Source organism: Mustela putorius, unplaced genomic scaffold (genome assembly GCF_011764305.1).
Source record: "Mustela putorius furo isolate JIRA1106 unplaced genomic scaffold, ASM1176430v1.1 tig00003962_pilon_pilon_pilon, whole genome shotgun sequence".
Classification (NCBI taxonomy): domain Eukaryota; kingdom Metazoa; phylum Chordata; class Mammalia; order Carnivora; family Mustelidae; genus Mustela; species Mustela putorius.
In genome coordinates, this window is record NW_025422106.1 from 19,679,065 (window position 1) to 19,701,086 (window position 22,022).

Sequence of the window (22,022 nt, forward strand, 5' to 3'; positions counted from 1 at the left end):
TGCAAATTTACTAACATGGCCTGCTGAAGTAATTTTGCTTGTCTTACATGCCAGTTGTCTAGGTTTTTCAGTTTCTACACGAAGCCTTCATTTTATCTCACCTATGGAGTGCATGAGGCCACTGTCCACATTAGCATTGAGTAAGTTTGACATCGCAAGGACTGTACAGTGCCTCAGTGATGCCAGCCTCCGAGACATGCCACGTTTCCTGCCACCTGTTTGTGCATTTTCATCTTCAACTTCACTGCAGTCATTCAAAAGGTTCATGAACAATGTGAAATACCTGAGAAATAAAAAGACTGACTCTTACACAGTGAAGGCCACTTCACAAGACAAATCAGATATTCTGGAATCATGATATGTGTATCCCGTGAGTGGTCTTGGGTATCTGTTTCTCTCTAGTCCTGGGGTAATCATCCAGTGTGACTCATTATGAAGTGTGCTGTGCTTAATATGATTTTATCCTGACAAAGCCAGTACATATTTCATAACATGGGCACAAAACAGATGCAATCTTTCCTGGTCAATGCATCACTTTTAGTGTTTACCGTATAAAACAAGTGGTCCAAATAGTTTAGAGGATGTTATTTTAAAATGACTTAATGAAGTGATCTGGGTTTTATTGCAAATAATTCACTGCTTGGATTATTTCTTTAAAAACACAAAACACAGTTGTTTTGTTAACCCAGTCCTATCATAGGGAATATTACTTCATGTGTGCCTGTATTTTATAGGCAGCTGCTGATGGCCATAATACCAAAATAATGAGGTCCATTTTCTAAATATAATCATCTGCCACTTTGGTTAGATTTTGTTTTGTTGTGTGTGGGCTTTGTATTTTTGCTTTGGCTTTTTGGGGACTGAAATTTACTTAAGAAATAACTGCGATTTGGCTTCCATCAATTCCACACCATCTCCTTCCTCCGGCTGCAGCGGAAGACCAGCCAGGAGTGAAACTACTGCTTCCATGCTCGCCTGGTCCAAGTCTCTGAAGAAAGAAAATTTAGGGACCACATAAATCTTGCAGGTTCTTCCACTTCACCTTTCTGTCAAATAACACCTTCCTAAGAGAACTTCAGGAATTCAGAACAATCTATTTAACTATTTATAAAGATAACCTAAATAATTTGAGATAACATACCCAGAATGCAAAAACCATTCAAGGGAGGGAGAAGGTGATAACAACTTTCATAAAACCAAGCCCCATGAAAGAGATATATGTGAATGATTATTTTCTGATATGTGGCAATAAGTATTTACCATTAGAGCAAATGCAGGGAATTACTTTTCAGAAAGACTTGAACCAATCAAGTTTCTTAAATATTACCTTTATCAAATTATAAAATAAAAACAATCTAAGGCGTTATACATTTTATTCTCGAACAACCAGACTAATCTTCCTAAATAGACAACACTAACTTTCCAAGTAAATTGACTTTACTGAAAGTCTTTCAGTTAAAAATAGGAGGTAAAGATTAGTATGCATAATTCAAATGCAAAAGCGTGATATCCAAAAAACATGTACTATAATAGCTATGAAGTATCAACACCCCCAAACAGACCTGCTAATAATTAAAAGTCATTCTCTCTTTCGCATTTGCTGTTGTTTTTACCTTGTAAGACATTTTACATCATCATCTGCTGCTTGGTTTGATGTTCCCATAACCCAGTCTGTCAGGTATTCTACCATTTTATTCCTACGGAATGGCAGGGAAAAGGAAAACAGCAACAATTTTTTTAAGTCACACATACACCTTCAGTCATACAAATTTTTTTAATAGTGCGAATACTTTGCCAAATCACTCAGGTGATATGACAGCTTCATAAAAGAGATACCGCTACTTCAGCCCTAACAGTCAGAAGGGCACTAACAGGCAACTAATACTGGTTCCACGGATACTGGTACCCTTAGCCAGGGTATCAGACTGGAAACAGAATCAAATCCTTAGCTCAAGTATAATTTAGGCATGGGCATGAAGCTTTGGGAAACTTGAAAATACAGGAAGAAAAAAATAAAAACATAAAATGCTATTTTTCCATCCTCCCCTTTCCCATGATAATCGAGTGACTACTATTTTTGTGTACTTCATTTACTCTAGAATTTACAAGACCCCACTTTGCTCTTTTGAGAACTCACCTAAATTTCATCTCTTGACAAAACGAGAGGTCATCTCTCCTTGCCATCATTACCTCCACTAACTGACACAGTTTCGTTTTTATTTGAATTGCATGGACCATATTCCCAAGCACACGAACATATCTATTTAGACACAGAAACATTCGGGGGAAGAAATATCAGATATAAACAAAAGAGAAGGTTTTCTAAATGCTTTAATCTCTAAGTAAAATGATTAAGCATAACTACAAAAACTGCAGTATTTTTATTTTATATGAGTACATTTATGTCCAATTTGGGTGCAATAAAGAATGGCAAATTATTCCCTAATAACTATCAATAGCGATGTGTTTCTGCTACATTGCAGTAGAATCCTTACCTGACCAGATTTAACATCATTGTTTCAATGCTAGCTTGCCCCAGATGTTCCGAGCTGCCTTCAGTATGGTTATCTAGTAAGTTCTTCATTATAGCTATGGTTTGCTCTACAAATTGAGTATTGGTATCAGTCAATAAAACCTATATAAAGAACAAAATACATTTGGCATCAAGGCACAGAAGACACACCACAGAGAGATGAAACTGCCCTGACCTAGATGTCATACACACACAGAAATGCACCCACAGGCATGTATTCAAATAGGCACACAGACATAATGGAACGCTCATACCCACACCCAAAACATTCATAAGCCCTGGCACACCTACACACTTGAGTTCCCAAAAACCAAAACTGATCCCTACATTAGATGATTCTTTTTTCTGCAATTTTTTGCCTGTTTTTAAAACACTGTGAGTAATGTTCATGCCAGTATCGAATTAGATAATAAAAAAGATAAAGGCTTCATTATCAAACCAGTCACTCTATTCACAGGAAAGGGGGGAAAATAAAGCAGAGAACACCTTACCTGTCCTTGGGAGTCAAAAAACTTGCTGATGGTATTCTTCAGTTTGTTAAACAGCATTGGATAAAGAGCAGGATTCAATTCAAGACCCACCAGATCCTTAACATTGGTCCGTATCTGAAGTCCCACTTTCTCATGGTTACACACCATTAAGGATAAGAGTCGATCCATAAATTTGCTGACAGGTGTATCAGCATTTCCCTCTGAAGACATCACTGAAATCATGGAACCCTTGCGTTCACTGACTGGGCCCATGGGTGGGCTATAGGTTGCCAGGCCAGAATTGCTTCTCTGCTGCAGGCACACTCCCCCAAGGGCACAAAGGAAGCCAGTCATGTTGATCCATTCCTGTAGGGAGTCCGTGTCTGACAAATCTATGGAACCTCCTCCACTCACGTGAGACATTCGCCTCTTAACAATGGTCTTGTGAAGGCTTTCAGCAGCCTAAACACAAAATTTTTATGGAAAGCATGAATTCAACTTCAATTAGTTGAGAGACTTGACAAAATTACTTTTTATCCAACATTTCTTCCATGACAAAGAACATTTTTTACATGTAAAAGACCCAAGTCTTCACCATTTCTAGTCACCTCAAGGTTATCTTACTGCCCAAGGCCAGACGAGCCTTACAGAACGGAGGTAGTGATGGACACACACACAATGTCAGGCACACAAGGTGGTTATGGACTGCAGCTCAGAAACGACCACACACTCCAATTATTTGCTTAGATCAATTCCTGGACAAAGAGGCAATGTCTAAGCTGCTTCAAGGAATTATAAGCATTTGGAAATTTTCAACCAAGTAGTGTGTACACTTATTAGTGATGGCCCAAGTTCAAGAGCTCTGGGACCAGCTTTGCAAATACTGTTCTATTATTCACACAGATTCTGTGCGGCAAGAGGAGAATAATCAAGCAAAAGAACCAGTGAACAGAAAGAGACTGTAATGAAGGAAGTGCAGAAAGACAAGAAATAGAAAAAAATCAAACCCTGCAATGATCTGACTGAGAAGGACTCTTCAAAGAATTCTGATCCTGTTAGTTTACAGAGCACAGATGAGAAAGAAAAACTCTTGCTATGTGTGGCAGATTTTTCAAATTCAATTCTCCTCATACATCGCTTACAAGCTAATATTCAGCCTATTACTGAGGACATATCGGCCCAAGAAAGCAACACATTAGGGGTGTTCTGTAATATAAATGATGTAGAAGTATCACTGTATTTGCTTCCTTACGTATGTTTTGGGGTGGGGGGAGCCTTTCTCTCATGAAGGATCGCTTTGAACACAGAACTCCTGAAACCAATATTTCTTATGGCACATGCATTTATTACAGTTGTAGCTAATATCAGAATACGGCTACTCTCCCTCCTGTTGTACTGCACATTAACCTTTTCAAGATTGAAATTATGCGTATTTACGCAGGTTCTCTGAACAAAAGTAAGGACAGAACGCAGCCTGCAACGTGGTGACTTACAGCAGAGCACAGTGAAAGAACCACTGGATACAACACTCCACTTTGACAAAGAAGGCCTAGATCTTGCATTTCAGTATTCGGTGTCACCTACTTTGTGAGGCTGGCTGATGAAGTCAGGTAACGATCGACTTCACACCTTCAATGACTTGTGCAACAAGGAGCCATCGGTATCGGGCACAGAATGTCCCCTGCAAAAGAACTTGCAGGCTGGCTTATAAGCTCCAGTGTGGTAGAGCATATGTTTGGACCAAATTTACATACTGAGATTATTAAACAGTGCCAAGTGATTCTCAATATTTTTAGCAGCAGAAGGGCAACTGAGTACTGGGTATATTGACTGCATGTGAGCTGCCCCAGTGCTAAAACACTGTAATCAGTATAGCTGGGACTTCTTTCCTTTACTTGTTAAGAATTTGGATCTAGTACCACTTAGACATCTCTTTAATCAAGTTTCAACTCCTGAGCCAAGTGTTCACACTGAACAAACACTGTACTTGGCATCAATGTTAATTAAAGCATTATTTTAAAAAGGCATTATGGGATAATGCCATAGCAGCCAAGGCTCAGCTATATAAGTAAGTTTTTCTGCATCTTTATTAAATACTACATTAAATAAGAAGAAGAAGAGCTCAGAAGAGCAGCTCCATCACCTTAGTCATCTGCAGCTGGTCCTTAAAGTACTAGTGACACCCAGCAAAGTGGAGGCAGTGACAATGAAATGGACGAACAACTTATTAACAGACTTAAAATATGTGCAATGGTGACTTTCAGATCCAGAGGAATCCCTGCAGGGAAGTTCTGGTGAAACTGCCAGCAGTGGTAAAGATGAAATCAGTGTTCTTGGTAGCAGTAGTGGGTACAACAATGGATCCAGCAATGAGGTGACCTCTAGCCACACATGCCAGTCCGCTGGGAGCCCTAGCAGTGACGTATGGTCAGAAGACACTGCAAAGGGCAACTGTCTCAGGTCCCCTCCCTCTTCGGGAGCTTTGTACTACCACTTACTAAACTTTGCTTTATTAGCACTCCAAAAAAAAAAAAAAAAGACGACGACAACACTGCAAATATTAAAGCCCTTAATGAAGATAAGATGACAATAATGGTCATAATCCTCCTAAAGGTATAGATCTTCAGAAGAGAAAGTTAGAAAATCAAGCAGGCATTTGCTTATGGGATTCCCAAGGCCCATCAGGAAAAAAAAAGGGGTGGGGGGACAAGCAAGAGAATAGGAAGGAACCTGGTTTTCAACACTGAATCAATGCCATCAGCAGATAATTAAATACAAATGCTAGATGCTTATTCATACTCTCCAGACCCAGAGCATATTTTAGGGGGAATAAACACTGCTCATACAGTACAAGCGTGTCAAGAATCTTGTATCACACGCACTGGCGACTTTCTGAGGGACACTACTGGGAATGAATCCGTTAACTGCCTACAGTGTATTGGTCCTGGTATCACTACCACCACCATCACTGCCACCAGGATGGGCATATTGTTGATGATACGCTGATGCAGTTGATGTCAGTTGCAGCAGCTCCCAGATCAGTGCAAAATCAGAAAAAACATGGCTGGTTTTGATGAAGAATCTGGGTGTGAAGAGCAGCTAGTTCAGATGAATTCACATGCAGAACCTACATCTTTTCTCCAACAACATCTTCCCAATTTAGCATCCCCTTTACATCTTAGTGCAGTTCATAAACATCAGTTCAATAAGTAATGGCTCTAACAGACATTAAGTTGGATAACGTTTGCAAGAAAGGAAACACTCTGTGGGATACAGTTCAAGATACGACTCTATCTTTCCGAAGGACTGAAAAATGAGGCAGAGAAACTTCTCTGTTCCTTAGTGTGCTGGTTTACAGACAGATTCAAATGAGAGTCACTGAAGGCTGCCTTGATAATTTAAACAGATAAAGAGGAATTTTTTACATGGTAGTCAAAATTCATTTCATATATTCTTATTGACTAGGTGTGATGAATTTACAGCCTTTAATGTACTATTATCAACATATGTTTTAGTAACTGTTGTTTTCAAAGTAGGTTTGAAGACTTCTCTCTCACAGGGTCATATTTATTACTCAGCCTCACTTTATTCAGCACTTTCTGTCACTCTTGATTAGATCTCCTCCAAAAGAAGCAATAATACTTATTCTCTTCTTGCCTCTGGGAACATAACAGTGATGACTGTTTTCAAATTACAGCTAAATGTTCTTGAACTGTGTCACATTATACATTAAAAAAGGCTAAGTTCAACTTAAGCTGAAATAGAAACATTTTGGTAATGGCATTCTTCCTGCGTCTGAGTGGATCTTTTGTGTCTTGACTTCAGCAGTACATAAAGAATAAGGTCAGTGTTCTTCTCTAGTTTGAATTCTGCTATTTATTTATATACATAAGGTCAGTGTTCTTCTCTAGTTTGAATTCTGCTATTTATTTATATACTTCTTAATGGGGTTCAAATGAACTACAAACTTCTTGCTTTTGGGGTCTTTTCCACTGGTATATTTTTACATTTCCCTTGATAATGTTCCATTTTCTGGCACAGTGAATTCAGTTATTAGTCGACTATGTTATGTTATAGTAATATAATGTTTTCAGTTTATCTCTGCCCGGGCCTCATATTAATGTCTAATTTTACTGAATAGTTAAGAACTTCAAAATATTTTTTTTTCCTAATTGAATTAGTAAAAGTATATGCAATATTTTACTCTCTGCTCTTGGTCTTTAAAGGGCTCCAATATGACAATCACAATAGACAAACTGTTCAGATAGGAATAAGAAAGCACTAACAGATCTCTCTTAGTGAATCCATTTGGCACATACTCTTTAAAAGGAAAGCTTTTCTTTTTTTTGTTTCAAGTTTTTATTTAATTCCAGTTAGCTAATAGAAGTTGTCATATTAGTTTCAGTTAAAGAAACGCTTTTAATGGTTGGATGACATTTTATCATTTACAGAGGTACTATACTATAGCAGTTGCTTTAAAAATATTGTCTTTTGAAAATCTTTGTGAAACCACCAGTCTTTTCAAGCAGTTGTTGTCTCAATTAATATATCCTATATGTGTATCTGCAAACACTATTACCTAGCAATTCCACTGTTAAGTGTGTACTTTACAGAAAAACACCTAGATGGTCATCAAAAGACACATTCAAGAACATTCATAGCAGAAACACTCAAAATAACTAAAATTCTTTGTATAGCTATCTAATACCCAAAGAGAGTAGAAAGGAAAATTACATGGTGGACTGCATGTTGAATGAAATACCTGGAGCAGTAACAGTGAATGAACAACAGTGGTATAGAAGAGTATGGATGAATCTCACAATATTGAGTCAAAGAAGCCAGATATAAGATACTGTGTCTCTGGCACTCAATTTATATCAAGTTTACAAACAAGAAAACTACTGTATTTAGTAGTAGTCAGCATAATGGTTACTCTTGGGTTGCTAGTTATTGGAAGAGGGGCACAATAAAGGCTTCCATGTGCTGGTAATTATCTATTCCTTTTTATTTTCTTTTAAAGATTTTATTTATTTATTTGAAAGAGAAAGAGAGCACACATGAGCAGGGGGAAGGGCAAAAGGAGAGGGAGAAGCAGGATCCCCACTGAGCAGGGAGCCCAATTTGAGGCTCAATCCCAGGACACTGGGATCATGACCTGAGGTGAAGGCAGACACTAAACCGACTGAGGCACCCAAGGTAACCCAGTGTTGACTTGTTTCTTGATGTGGGTACTGGCTGCACAGGTATGTTCACCTCCTACTATTGTGAACTGTCACTTAGATTTATACAAGTTTTTATATGTATGTTACATTCCAGTAAAAAAATAAAGTCCAAACCCAAGATTACCATATACGTTTTTTAAGAGCCACTAATATATTTTTTGTCATAGATTAATATACCAACCCAGAATATCAAACTTCTTTTAAAAAGCTTTGACTCACATGAACAAATTTTGCAAACATTATGCCAAGTGAAAAAAAAGTCATATTGGGTGAAATGCCCAGAACAGGCAAATCTACAAAAAGACTGGTGGTTCCCTAGGGTCAGGGGGTGGGGGGTGGGGGAGTGGGGAGGGAGATTAGGGAATGATAGCTCATGGGTATGGGGGTATGGCGTTTTTTAAAACTAGGGTGATGGTTGTACAACTTCATGAATATACTTTGTTTTTGTCTTGCTCCATGGTCCATGATGCCAGCTGAGGTTGTTGGTATCAGTACAATGCAACCAAGCTAGCAGGTTGGAAGCAGATTTTTCTGCTGTTCTTCTAGATTTTCAGTTGTAAATCAAATCTAGGACTGATCACTCCACAGTTGTTTAACACCTGCCTGTGAGGCTCACAACAAATCTTCCCAGCTCCGTGATCATCCATGATTTCAAATTCACCATGTAATCATGCTTCATCATCACAGTCAGAAACCAGATGATGACTGTGGAACATTGCCTAATAAGAACATGAGTCCGCCTCTCTTTTCAGCACTGTCGATGCTCTTGAAATCAGGATGTTCATGCATACCATTAAAGCGGCACAGAAAGGTGGCAGAAAGTAACAGTACATTTTAAATAGGTGAACTGAATGGTATGTAAATTATATCTCAATAAAACAGTTATACCCCCAAAAAAAGCTTTCGTCCTAAGGTCACATGTCCTCTCCAAATGACATTAGGTACATATTTTTGCTGTACAAAAACGTAACTTTTTTTCCTTGTTCTAATTAAGCATGACAAGAAAAAAGCAATGGGAGGGTAACGAGTTTTTCTGAAACACCTAATTATAATGAGAGGAATAGGGATGCCTGGATGGTTCAGTCGATTAAGGGATCTGCCTTTGGCTCAGGTCATGATCCTTGGGTTCTGGGATTGACTCCCAAATTGGGTTCCCTGTTCAGCAAGGAACCTGCTTCTTCCTCTGCCTGCCACTCCTCCTGCTTATGCTCTTTCTTTCTCTTTCTCTCTCTCTGACAAATAAAAATCTTTTGAAAAATAAAATAAAATAATGAGAGCAATATATGGCCATTACAAATCAATTATACACAAATGCCAATTAATTATTAATTTCTGGGGTAACAGATGAAAATAGTTGAATGGAATGTCTAAGTTTTTAAATTTCACTTAATCTATGGGTTCAATATTCTGCCCACCAGCTCCTTTAATTAGGATACCTAACAAAATAGTAAAATGTATTGTTTGAATTTTAATTTATTTTCTCTACCTTTGTCATCCCTTTCCTGAAAATTCTATGAGATACTTGGATGGAAAAAGAGAAGGAAAAAGGGTAAAGGAACGGTCTCTGCCATAAATCATCTCTAGCTTGTGCTGGCCAGTATTTCTGCAAAAATGGCAATATCTGTGCTGTCCAAATTGTCACATGTGGCTAAGGAGTCCTTGAAATGTGGCTACTGTATGACTGAGAAACTGAATTTTAACTGTATTTAATTTTAATGGATTTAAATTTTCATTCAAATTTAAATAGCCACACATGACTAGTGGCTACCATAACAGTGTAGTTTTAGATGAACCACAACTACATAACAGTCTTACGACAACTAGACACACATTATACTAAACAGTGACCCAAAAGATTATTGAAGTGAAATACATATGTCTAAGCAGATTGATTAAAAGACAAAAATCAACTTTACAAACTCACCTGGCCATCTTCCATTTTAGCTTTTGGGTAGTTGAGGATTAGTTTTGTAGCTTGTTCCCACTTTGCATGTGTATCTTCCCAAGCCTAAAATGAAGGCAATTACCACTGAAAACAACTCTAAACCTAGAACTAAAAATCAATCAGCAGGTAGATGTTATATATATACATATATGTGTATGTATAGTATACAAACTTGGTACATATTTTAACGTCCTACTTGTAATAGGCACAGATCTTAGATATGCTTCAAAAGCTATTCTGGTCACACACACATGACATGAGGCTTCTACATTTGACAGTGGGGGTCTGGGAGGGCTGTTTCTGTTGCTAAGGGCATACCTCAGTGTTTCCTGCAGTGGGATGCTCAATGCGCCTTAGTAGTGCCATCACTCTTTTCTGAAGTGCTGCTCTTCCTAAGCAAAGACAACAGCAAATCAACTTATTGCACTTACAGCCGTGCTTGCCAAGGGAGCACCCGGCAAGCCCAACCCATAAGGCAGAGGAGGAGGAGGGGAATGAATGCTTCCAATGATAAAGATGAACACTTCCTTCTGTCAGCTTCACAGGAAAGGTAATTAACTTGGACTCTACAATGTCCACAGCATAAAATAGCTATTCCTACCTATGTTTACTCCAACTAAGCGCCAATGTTTAAACTTCACTATATATAGGTTCAGCCACCATAAATTCTAAAATTTGTAACTGACAGCAATTTTTAAAAAACTTGACAGCAGTTTTTAAACAAATGTACTGCATATTAAAACCTCAGTGAGAAGTCAACAATTTATTTCAAATGCTATTTACTTTCACCCTATCTTGTGTAGAAAAGGATTTCAGGTTAGCTATTTGAATGAACCTGTACGTTTACAAAGTAGTTCCTACATTCCTAGCACAATCAGATCTCTTACGATTCAAGGCAAACAGAGTGGGGGGCAGGGAACATTATCCACATTTACCTGTTGACATCATATTGCTGACAGAGGCAAATTCCATAAACGTGTTATAGTTGGGCAAGAAGTTGTGCACCGACACCTCGTCCACCCCACATCGGATATCCGCTTCCTCGCAGAGGTGGCGGAAACAGGACATGGCCACCAGAACAGCTTCAGTGTCAGGGCTCCATAGGAACATGTACAGGGCCACTTCGAGTTTAGTCTGAGCCTGTCGGCAGATTGGCGGGGTGCCGCTGCACCCTGCTGCACTATCCTGGGATGGTGGGGATGGGAGGCATTATGTTGGCAACCCAGGCAATTTTATTTACATAATCCAACAATGCAACGCACTGTGTACCATGTATGCCTGCATACAATACCCCACAAAAGCTTTCCTGCAATCATGACAGCAATTTTTAAATCCCTAAATATCTTGTATGAATGAGAGATGAGATTATTTGGACAAACATCTCGATACTATTTGTCCAATTTCAAATCAAATTATCCTATTCCAGATTCTAGGAATGCAGATTAGGCCAACACAAACACAAGTAAAGCACCCATAGCATAACTCTACTGAATGAAAAATGCAATGCACTTCCAACTCAATTATAAGTGACAAAGGAAGTAATTAAGAAATTCTATCTACCTACTGGAGGGAAGAAATAAAGTACACTAGAACAAGGACTAAAACGAGGGCACAAACAAGAACTAAATATTGTTGTGGAAGGTATACTTGATTCTGGATTACACACTCCCAAAAGAATCCTCATTTACAAAATGAATATAAATTCCATGTTAACACAGACAATAGTAAACCCTACTGCTTAATTGCTGTTTTGTCCTCAACAGAAGGTTATATTGAAAATTAGGGATAAAAAAGCTTTGGCTTTCAAATCTAACAATATAATGCCATTGGTAAGGTGGACCAGCAAAATCTTCCATGGAATATCAATATAATCAAGATTCCTGCAGAGTGCACAATGGCAACCATCAGGAAAACTAACCTAACCACCCTACAACAAGGCTGTGAATGCATACTGCTGACCGTCCCATGAAAAAAGCAAACTGATACTCATCTCCACTAATGAAGATTAAAGAATGTACTCTCTAGATTGAGAGCTGCACACTAAATGCCAGAAATAGTGTTTTTAACAATAAAGATACCATTAAAAAAAAAAAAAAAAAAGGTTTGGTCTACAAAAGAAGCTGCTTACCATGGATGAATTTCCTTTTCCCTTCCGAAGAGAGGCTCCAGGAGTACAAGAAGGTAGTAATTCTTCATGATTCATGGACATCTGACCAGTAGTTCCACTGGAAGGAACATCACATCCAACCCCATAAAGGAACAGAAAGTGACAGGAACTTCTATCTGCCTGCTAAAAAGAAAAAATAAGTAAGCCTTTCTGAAGCACTGATAACCAAGAAAAATAAACACATAACACGAGCTGTCTTCCTGTTTGAGACTATCCTGGAAAATCTCCCATTCCCAACTCCTACCCCTTACACCTTGAGATTATGCACTAGAAACCCAGTGGTACAAGTAATGTTTGTTCAAGAAACCCAGTGGTACAAGTAATGTTGGTTCAATGTCTTTGAAATTCCTCTTAAATATTCACCCTTCAAAGCATCAGAAACAACATATTATAGAAATGCAAAATTAACATTTCTAGATCTAACATGGACAGAAGTAAAACATCAATAACGTAAATCTACCATATGAAAAATGTAATGTACTTCTCAGGATAAATGACAAAGATTTTCTCTCAGAAGATTTTATCCTGTGCCATGTCATATCCTGACATGGAAGTTGACTCTTTTGAGATTAAGTTTCTATGGACCAGTAACTAACACTGGTGTGTATGCCAAGTATGCTGCAAGGGTAACTTTGTTGACCAGACTCCTCCAGATTGATTACTGGGTTACTAATGCTTATACTCTGGAGAATTAAACCACAGACAAGTCCACCCAGATACCAACTCACCATTAATCCATTTGTAAACAAAAAATTTAACAAGCTGCATGGTACACTGAAAAGCATGTCTTTAATACGTTAAAGTTTTTTTGTAGCTATGATTCTAGAAATGGATAAAAATTTATTGGATTAAGTACTCAAAAATTATGACATAATAGAAAAAAATTTTAACTGACTATAGAAACTTTATGTTAAAAGAAATGAAAGGCACTCCTCCAGCCCCTTAAAACCCTGTCCCTATGTTTCAACAGCAGGAATCAAAACTTTTCACTCAACCCTAGAGAATACTCAAATATTCGAAGAGATGAAACTGTTCTGGCAGGAATATAAACAAACTTAGATTAAACACCCTCAACCTCTTCCCTTCAGTTTGATACATTAACATTCTCTGGACTAGCCTAAGCCATAAGATTTAAGTCTTATGCACAAACTTAAGATGGAATATGTTTCTCAACCTAATTTGGTTATAGCAGCCCAACTCCTTCTAGACTGAGACCCCATAGAGTCCTGCTTAACTCAACTAGAATTTATCAGGATTGCAACTTAAAGGACGAAGGCTCAGAATAATTTATAAAATGTTGACTTTCATCCATCATCTTCTGGCACAAGTATTTCCTTTGAAGACTCTGCAGGCAGGAAGAGCTAAAGTAGGACTTAATTTGGATAACATACATTTCCTTAATCTATTCCCATTACCCCCAAATATTCTTAAATTTTAAAGATGTCCTTTTGCTTACCTTATTTTTAAGAAGAAATTTATTCCTGCAGATCAAAATTTCCCGCAACCATTTGAGAATTTCTGTGCTACTAAGCATTTGATGGCTAGTTAATTTCTTACAGATGTAAAAAAGCATTTGAGAGCTGCAAAAACATAAAGTTCATCATTATCAGTATCATCAATAAATAACCTCACACACAAAGAGCTAATCAGTACCTAAGAATGACATTCTCTCATAACGGATACAAGTTTAGAGAAGTTGGGATTTGTTTTAGAGAAATGGTTATCAAAATGTTAACAGCACAATAATCAAAGAGAGTAAGTCTACATTACATTACAGACTACATTAAAAAAAAAAAAAAAAGCAAATAATTCTAAATCCTCTTACCCCCCGCAAACTCCCAATTGTTTAAACCACACGTCCCATCTCTGCACAAGACTCAAGAAGAAATGACAGGTGACATGCACAGCAAAGACTGTGTATAAACCCAGTTCTCTACAGCAGGTTTCTGCAAACAACTGCCTATAGGCCAAATCCAGTCCTTATCTGCTTTTGTAAATAAAGTGTTAGTGGATCATGGCCATACCATTCACTTACTTATCGTCTCCAGCTACTTTCATGCTCTAACAGTGGAACTGAATAGTTCTGACAGAGACTATCTGACCCACCAACCCTACAATATTTATGACCCAAACTTTTAGAGAAAAAATTTGCTGATCCCTACTCTACAGCCACAATGTCCAACACAGCAGCAACTAGTTAGCTACCTGTGGCTACCGAGCATAGGAAATGCAACTTGCCCAAACAGAGATGTGCTGTAAGTGTGAAATGCAACCAAAATTTGAAGACTTAATGGAAAAAATAATGTAAAACATATCAATAACTTTTATACTGATTACATATTAAAATAACTTCTAAATATATGTACTGGAGTTAAAATATTATTAAAATTAATATTACCTGTTTATTCTCTGTAATGTGACAACTAGAAAATTTTAAATCACTTATATGATTCATATTACATTACTATCAAAGAACACTTTCTATGTGTAGGATTTAACTCAGCTGCCAGGTGACTTAGTGCACCCACTTCCATGAGGGTAGATAATGACAAAACCGGAAACTTACATCTTCCCATTTTTCTCAATATGCTGCCTTTGAACTCTTTAAAAGATAATAATTTATATAAGCAGGAAATAAACTACAAAATTCTATAAATATTTTTACCTACTAAGGCAGATGTTCACCATTAATTCACCTATCATAATCACTGGTATCATGGGAAATTAATAAAAAGACCATAATCTTAAAAACAAACTATTAAGATTACAAAATTTTAACACTCTAAGCTTATAATTGTAATCAACAATTTAGAACAGTTGTAACTACATAGAAATCTGAAACAGAAGAGAATACACCAAGTAACAGTACTTACAGCTGGGTAATAAAATTTAGCATAATAAAATACAAAACCATAAAACCTCTATAAACAAAGTTTTACAATAAAGCAAGTACTAGAGAGTTAATATCTAAACACAAAAAATAAATATAAAATAAAGTTTTAAATTTAATTTAAAAATAAAAGTACATATACCTAATTTCCCAGAATGTTTCCACCGGAGCATCAGGATTCCATAAATCAATGCTGTCTAACTGATGAAGAACCAGCAGAGCCTAAATTTTTTTAAAAAAGAGAGAGAAGAGCTAAACAAAAGTTTTTTGGTAGATGGAACACTGGAGTATTTATCTTATAAATGCTAACAAAGCTGGTTATTTAATTGCAGCTCTAACACATAGTATAAAGCAAAAGAGAAAAAAAACTCTGAAAACCCAAATCTCTAGGGAATAATAAATGTAGAATCGAATAATTTGCATTCTTATTATTCCTACTTTAAATGGCATACATGGATACAGTTAAATGATGAATTCGGAGGAGCAATAGATACATGTAAAAACTGCTTTAAGACACAAACTAAGTAATTTCTGTCTGTGTCAAAGAACCCAATAGAATAAAAAATTAATCCCTAAATAAGGAGAGCTCACCAAAATTAATGAGCACAACAGTGTTTTACTTCAAACCCAAAAGACAAAGTTGAAGTTATCGTGCTCATCACAAATCCTTTTGGAACATTAAAGATCAATTATTTCCAAAAACAAGAGAAAGAGGAGAGCAAAACAGGTTCACACTGCATAGCAGATTATTCATTCTAAAATATTCCAATTGACAACAGAATTGAAGTTGGAATTTGGTTTGTAAAACATTAACAGGAATTAAATAATTTACTTAAAATATACAACATGCAAAATCACTATTTAAAACTGTCAACATAAAAAGTGTAAAACTAGACTCTTCCCTGAAACCTCCCCTATCCTAACTCCAATTCCACGGTGATGCCCCAGAAGGACACTACTGAGCTGTGCATATTCTTCTCGGTCGTTGGTCAATATATTTGGTGATGCTTTACTCCCCTTTAAAGCCGTTTATTAAAACTCCAATAAAATGCTATTTGGAACAAATAATGAGAACTGATTTCTTCTTCTCTTAACAGTAAATCAAGTGCATAAAATGCTAATATTTGCACTGATAATCTGCCTTACATTAGTAAAAGATATATAAATGTCTAAACTTAGACCACTTTATAATGCTAAACCTTACAAATGATATAAAGACCAGACCTATATTATCTTATTTCAAACACTTTTATTGTAATTACTTTTAATGTATCATGAAAACTTCAATTCATTGTGAAAATCTTCAAAAATTATAGTTGGTAGCTCTCATGCCAAGGAGAAAACAACACAAATTTATATTCAATTGTCACTATTGCATAAAAACAGTACAATTTACCTTTAAGTAGCAAATTCTCTATAGTTACATTTGAAGAAACACTTTTTTAACATAAAGACAATGTGTTTGCCTTTTCCCCACCTTAATACGATTGCTTTCCTTGTTATGTTCCCTTCCATTTGTGTTCCACATATATTTTTTAAGGTTTTATTTATTTATTTGAGAGAGAGAGCTCGAGAGAGGGGAGAGTCAGAGGGAGAAGCAGACTCCCCACTGAGCTAGGAGCGTGAAGTGGGACACGATCCAGGGACTCCAGGATCATGACGGGAGCCGAAGGCAGTCACTTAACCAACTGAGCCACCAAGGTGCCCCTTCACATGTATTTTAACAAAGCTGCAAACACAGTATAGTCATTTGACATTTCATAAACATTCTTTCATACTGCCACGTGATCTGCATGGGGTTTTTTCGAAGATTTCCTTTATTCATCTGACAGAGAGAAAGACATAGCCAGACAGAGCAAGTACAAGCAGGGATAGCGGCAGGCAGAGGGAGAAGGAGAAGCAGGCTCTCCACTGAGCAAGGAGCCCAATGTGGAGCTCGATCCCGGGACTAGGATCATGGTGCCCTGTGATCTGCATGTATTAATGGATGTTTAATTCAGCAAGTTGAAATATCATTCTGTCACTAAATATTAACCTGTTTTCTTACTAGTGAATACTTTGAATTCTCTACTATTCTGTCATTATAAATCAGAGCAACAAGCATGTGTGTGTGCACGCATGTGTGTGTACCTTTCCCTTTAGAATTGTATTCACAGGATGAAAAAAAATTACAGGTATGGAATTATTTGGACAACAAAAGGGGGTATTTCCCCAATTTCTGCTAAATACTGTCAAACAGCCTTCCAAAAAGAATGCAATTTATAGGTTGAACAGTACATAAATAAAAGCAATGAGTGAAACAATGAATTCTAAAACATTTTTGGTAAAATGCAATACAAAGTACAAACAATAAAGTATATCTTTTAAGTATATAGCTCAAAGAATTTCTACAAATGTACATAATTCCATGTAACCATTACCCAGATCAACACTGTCAGCCTAGAAGCCCTTTTCATATTCCCTTTAATCATTAGTGCTTGACAAAGGTAGCCACTGAACTGACTTCTACCACCATAGATTATTGCTACCTGTTTGTTATTTATATAAAGGGAATCATATAGTATGTTCTCTTTTGTGTCTGGCTGTTCTCACTGAACATTACACGTGTGATGTGATACTGATTCATCCATGCTCTGCGTTTAGCAGGAGCAGCTCATTCTTTTTTCACTGTTTTAGTCAATGGAATAAATATAACCAAAATTATTTATCTACTATTGTTGATATACTTGAGTTGTTTCTAGTCTTTTTTTTGGGGGGGGGGGGATGAGTGCTATTACAAATTATACTACTATTAATTTTTCTGTATGTTTCTTTCGGTAAACACACATATGCATTTCTATTGGATACATACCTAAGAAAAGAATTGCTAGGTCATACGTTTACTTTGTAGGTATCTCAAAACAATTTTTAACAGTGGTTGTACTAATTTACCAGAGTATGAATAAAAACATGATATAATCATTTATTTCATATAGCTTTTTATTACTGACTTCTAGCTTAATTACACTGTAGTCGCAAAAAAATTCTGAATGATTTCAATCCTGTAGAATTTGTTGATACTTACTTAATGCTCAGGATATATTGAATGTTCCATGCATACTTGAAAAGAAAGTATTCACTGAGTGCAATGTTCTAAGTACGTCAAATAGTTCGTATCTGATAAACACGTTGTTCAAATCTTCTATTCTTTTTTTTTTTTTTGGCTTGTTTATTCTACCAGACCTTGAGAAAAATATGCTCAAGTATGTCACAAAAACTGGACTTGTCTATACTTTTACTTCATGTATTTTTATTTATTTTAAGCTTTGTTTTTAAGTTCAGAGTTTCATTTTCTTGGTAGACTGGGCACCTTTGTAATGAGATGTCCCACTTCATCTCCAGTTGTACTTCCCGCTTTAAACTCTGTATTTGTGTATTACTCCAGCTTTCCTGAGTACATGTTTGTGTGGTTGAAATATCCTTGAATTATCAACCCCACAGTGTCTTTATATTTAAGCTGTGTCTCTCCTAAAGGCCACATAGTAAGATTTTTATACTCTTCGGTATTCAGACAAGAGAAATGAAAGCATATGTGTAGGCATACGTACAAATCTGTACATACACATTCCTAGTTTTATTTGTAATAGCCAAAAACTAGAAACAACACAAATATCTATCTAAACAAGTAAATGAATAAACAAATTGTGCTATGGCCACAAAATGGAACACTATACAGCATTATATGTGCAGTAATATAGATGAATTAATAAGTATGCAGAATTAAAGAAGACAGACACAAAGAGTACACTTTATAATTCCACTTACATAAAATGCAAGTTAGCCTGCAATAACAGAAAGACGACTGATAGTTGCAGAGGAAGCAAGGGAGCAAGGAAGGAAGAAGAGAGGAAGGAAGGGAGTACAAGGAGCATTGAGACAACTTTCAACAATGATGGATATGTTCACCTAACTGACTACTAACAGGTGAATAAACTGATTTAATTAACAACAGAATACTTATCAACAATAAAAAAAGGAATTAACATATGTAATATCATGGATGAAGCTCAAAAACTTGTGAGTAAAGGAGGCCAGAAGAAACATACATAGTCTAAGATTTCATTCATATGAACTTGCAGAACTGGCAAAACTAATTTATGATAGAAATCAGACCAGTAATATTTTGAGACAGGGAGTTGGGGCACAAGATACAGGAGAATATCCCAGGGTGACTAGAAATATTCTAAATCTTCTATGATCTCTATTATATGTAAATTATACCTCAATAAAATTGATTTAAATTTTATAACCCTATATTTCTAAAACTTCATAAATCTGTATTTAGCAATCAATATATAAAAAATTTTTTTAAGTCAACCATATTCACACCCACAAGGATGGCTATAACCCAAGAGACAGACAATGATAAGTGTTGGCAAGAATGGAGAAATAGAACACACATACACTGCTGATGGGAAGAGAAAAGGATACAGTCACTTTGGAAAACAGTTTGGTCATTTTAAAAGTTAGCTACCATAAGACCCACCAATTCCACTGGTAGGTATATATACCTAAGAAATACATCCACACAAAAACTTTTATACAAATTTTCATAGCACTATTATTCAGAATAGCCAAAAAAACAGAAACAATACTAAATGTCCATCAACAGATGAATAAACAAAATGTCATATATGCATGCACTAGAATATTATTTGGCAATAAAAAACAACCAAGTATTGTTACATGCTACAATATGGATGAACCTTGAAAACAAGTTAAATAAAAGAAGCCAGAAACAAAAGCCACATATTTTATGATCCCATTTATATGAATTGACTACAATAAACCAATCTACAAAGACAGAAAATAGATTAATGTTGGTCAGTGGCTGGGGTGGAAAGAAATGGAGAATGGCAGGGTTTCATTATGGGGTGACAAAATGTTTCAGGGTTAGACAGTGATGGCTGCGCAACCTTGTGAATATACTGAAAAACCCTTAACTGTACACTTTTTTTTTAAAGATTTAATTTATTTATTTGACACAGAGAGAGATCACAAGTAGGCAGAGAGAAAGGGGGAAGGAGGTTCCCCACTGAGCAGAGAACCCGAGGCGGGGCTCAATCCCAGGACCCTGAGATCATGACCTGAGCTGAAGGCAGAGCCACCGAGGTGCCCCTGAACTGTACACTTTAAAAGAGTAAACTTTAGGGGCGCCTGGGTGGCTCAGTGGGTTAAGCCGCTGCCTTTGGCTCAGGTCATGATCTCAGGGTCCTGGGATCGAGGTCTGCATGGGGCTCTCTGCTCAGCAGGGAGCCTGCTTCCTCCTCTCTCTCTCTGCCTGCCTCTCTGCCTACTTGTGATCTCTCTCTGTCAAATAAATAAATAAAATATTTAAAAAAAAAAAAAAGAGTAAACTTTATGGTATGTGAATTAGATCCCTATTTAAAATTATATATATATATATATATATATGTTCATATATATATATATTTTTTTTTAAGATTTTATTTTTATTTATTTATTTGACAGACAGAGATCACGGGCAGGCAGAGAGAGGAAGGGAAGCAGGCTCCCTGCTGAGCAGAGAGCCTGATGCGGGGCTCGATCCCAGGACCCTGGGATCATGACCTGAGCTGAAGGCAGAGGCTTTTAACCCACTGAGCCACCCAGGCGCCCCTCAATATATATTTTTAAAACTCTAAAGTCAACTGTAATCAGAAAATTTTGAGGTTTTATATTTTCAGAATTTGCACAATATTTCTGCCACATGAGATATAAATAAAGTAAACCCCTTCTTTATCCATAGAGTTCACAGAACAGCATACAGACAGAAACATTCCACTGCCAGATAGAAATGTCATCTCTGACAAACAGATGTTCAGAAATGACTTCTATCACTCATAGAAACCACAAACAAAGAAAACATGAAGAATGTACATAGTTACCACCTTTTCTTCAAGAGCCCAGAATTCATCTCCCCTCACCTCCATTGCTTCCTGAGCAATCTCTGGCATGTGGGACTGAGGGACCAGCTGGACAAGCCCTGTTATTAACTCCGCTGTACTGCCTTGGGTCTCAGGCCCCTGTTTTCTTGGATTCTGCAAAGAAAAAAGCAAGTTCTTTTAAAAAAAACTGTATCTTTTACCTGACAGGAGCTAGAGAGAAAAGAAAATGGAGAATATCTACTAATGGGTACACACACTACAATTTTTAGAGTGATAAAAATATTCTAGAATTACATAGTGATGATGCTGCACAATCTTGTAAATATACTAAAGACCAATGAATAGTACACTTTAAAACAGTGAATTTTATGGTATGTAAATCACAGCTCAATAAAATACAGTAATTGTGGAACTTTTTTTTTAAAGTCCAAATTGTTTTTGTTAAGAATTCACTTAATCAGGCGCCTGGGTGGCTCAGTGGGGTAAGCCGCTGCCTTCGGCTCAGGTCATGATCTCGGGGTCCTGGGATGGAGTCCCGAATCAGGCTCTCTGCTCAGCAGGGAGCCTGCTTCCTCCTCTCTCTCTGCCTCTCTGCCTCCTTGTGATTTCTCTCTGTCAAATAAATAAATAAATAAATAAATAAATAAATTTTTAAAGAAAGAATTCACTTAATCTACATCTATAGTGTTCTTCATGTGAACAATGTCTAGAGAAAACCTTAATGAAAACAAAAGCTAGGAATTAACCAATTTCTTAATTAAGAAATCATATCAATAAAAGGAGTAGGTTAAAAAAAATTTTTTTTTTTTTTCACTAACACTACACTGGCTAAATGATACACCTCTGGTTTGGAATTAATTGAAGGCAA

General features: G+C 36.7%; 1 protein-coding gene across 7 annotated transcripts in view; it reads right to left on the reverse strand.

Annotated features, from left to right (window-relative positions):
• The window catches only part of NF1 (neurofibromin 1), a 258,675-nt gene that overhangs the window by 135,651 nt on the left and 101,002 nt on the right, over positions 1 to 22,022 (reverse strand). For 6 of the 7 annotated variants that reach the window (XM_045070006.1, XM_045070004.1, XM_045070005.1 and 3 more), the window contains 13 exons: positions 21,194 to 21,307; positions 15,370 to 15,449; positions 13,794 to 13,917; positions 12,299 to 12,460; positions 11,106 to 11,355; positions 10,489 to 10,562; positions 10,150 to 10,233; positions 3,025 to 3,465; positions 2,496 to 2,635; positions 2,138 to 2,260; positions 1,614 to 1,697; positions 872 to 988; positions 102 to 283 (listed from right to left, as the gene is read on the reverse strand). In XM_045070006.1, coding sequence (XP_044925941.1) covers positions 102 to 283; positions 872 to 988; positions 1,614 to 1,697; positions 2,138 to 2,260; positions 2,496 to 2,635; positions 3,025 to 3,465; positions 10,150 to 10,233; positions 10,489 to 10,562; positions 11,106 to 11,355; positions 12,299 to 12,460; positions 13,794 to 13,917; positions 15,370 to 15,449; positions 21,194 to 21,307 — 1,975 coding nt within the window. The remainder of the gene's footprint in view (positions 1 to 101; positions 284 to 871; positions 989 to 1,613; positions 1,698 to 2,137; positions 2,261 to 2,495; positions 2,636 to 3,024; positions 3,466 to 10,149; positions 10,234 to 10,488; positions 10,563 to 11,105; positions 11,356 to 12,298; positions 12,461 to 13,793; positions 13,918 to 15,369; positions 15,450 to 21,193; positions 21,308 to 22,022) is intronic. The other variant, XM_045070003.1, reaches the window with a different exon arrangement.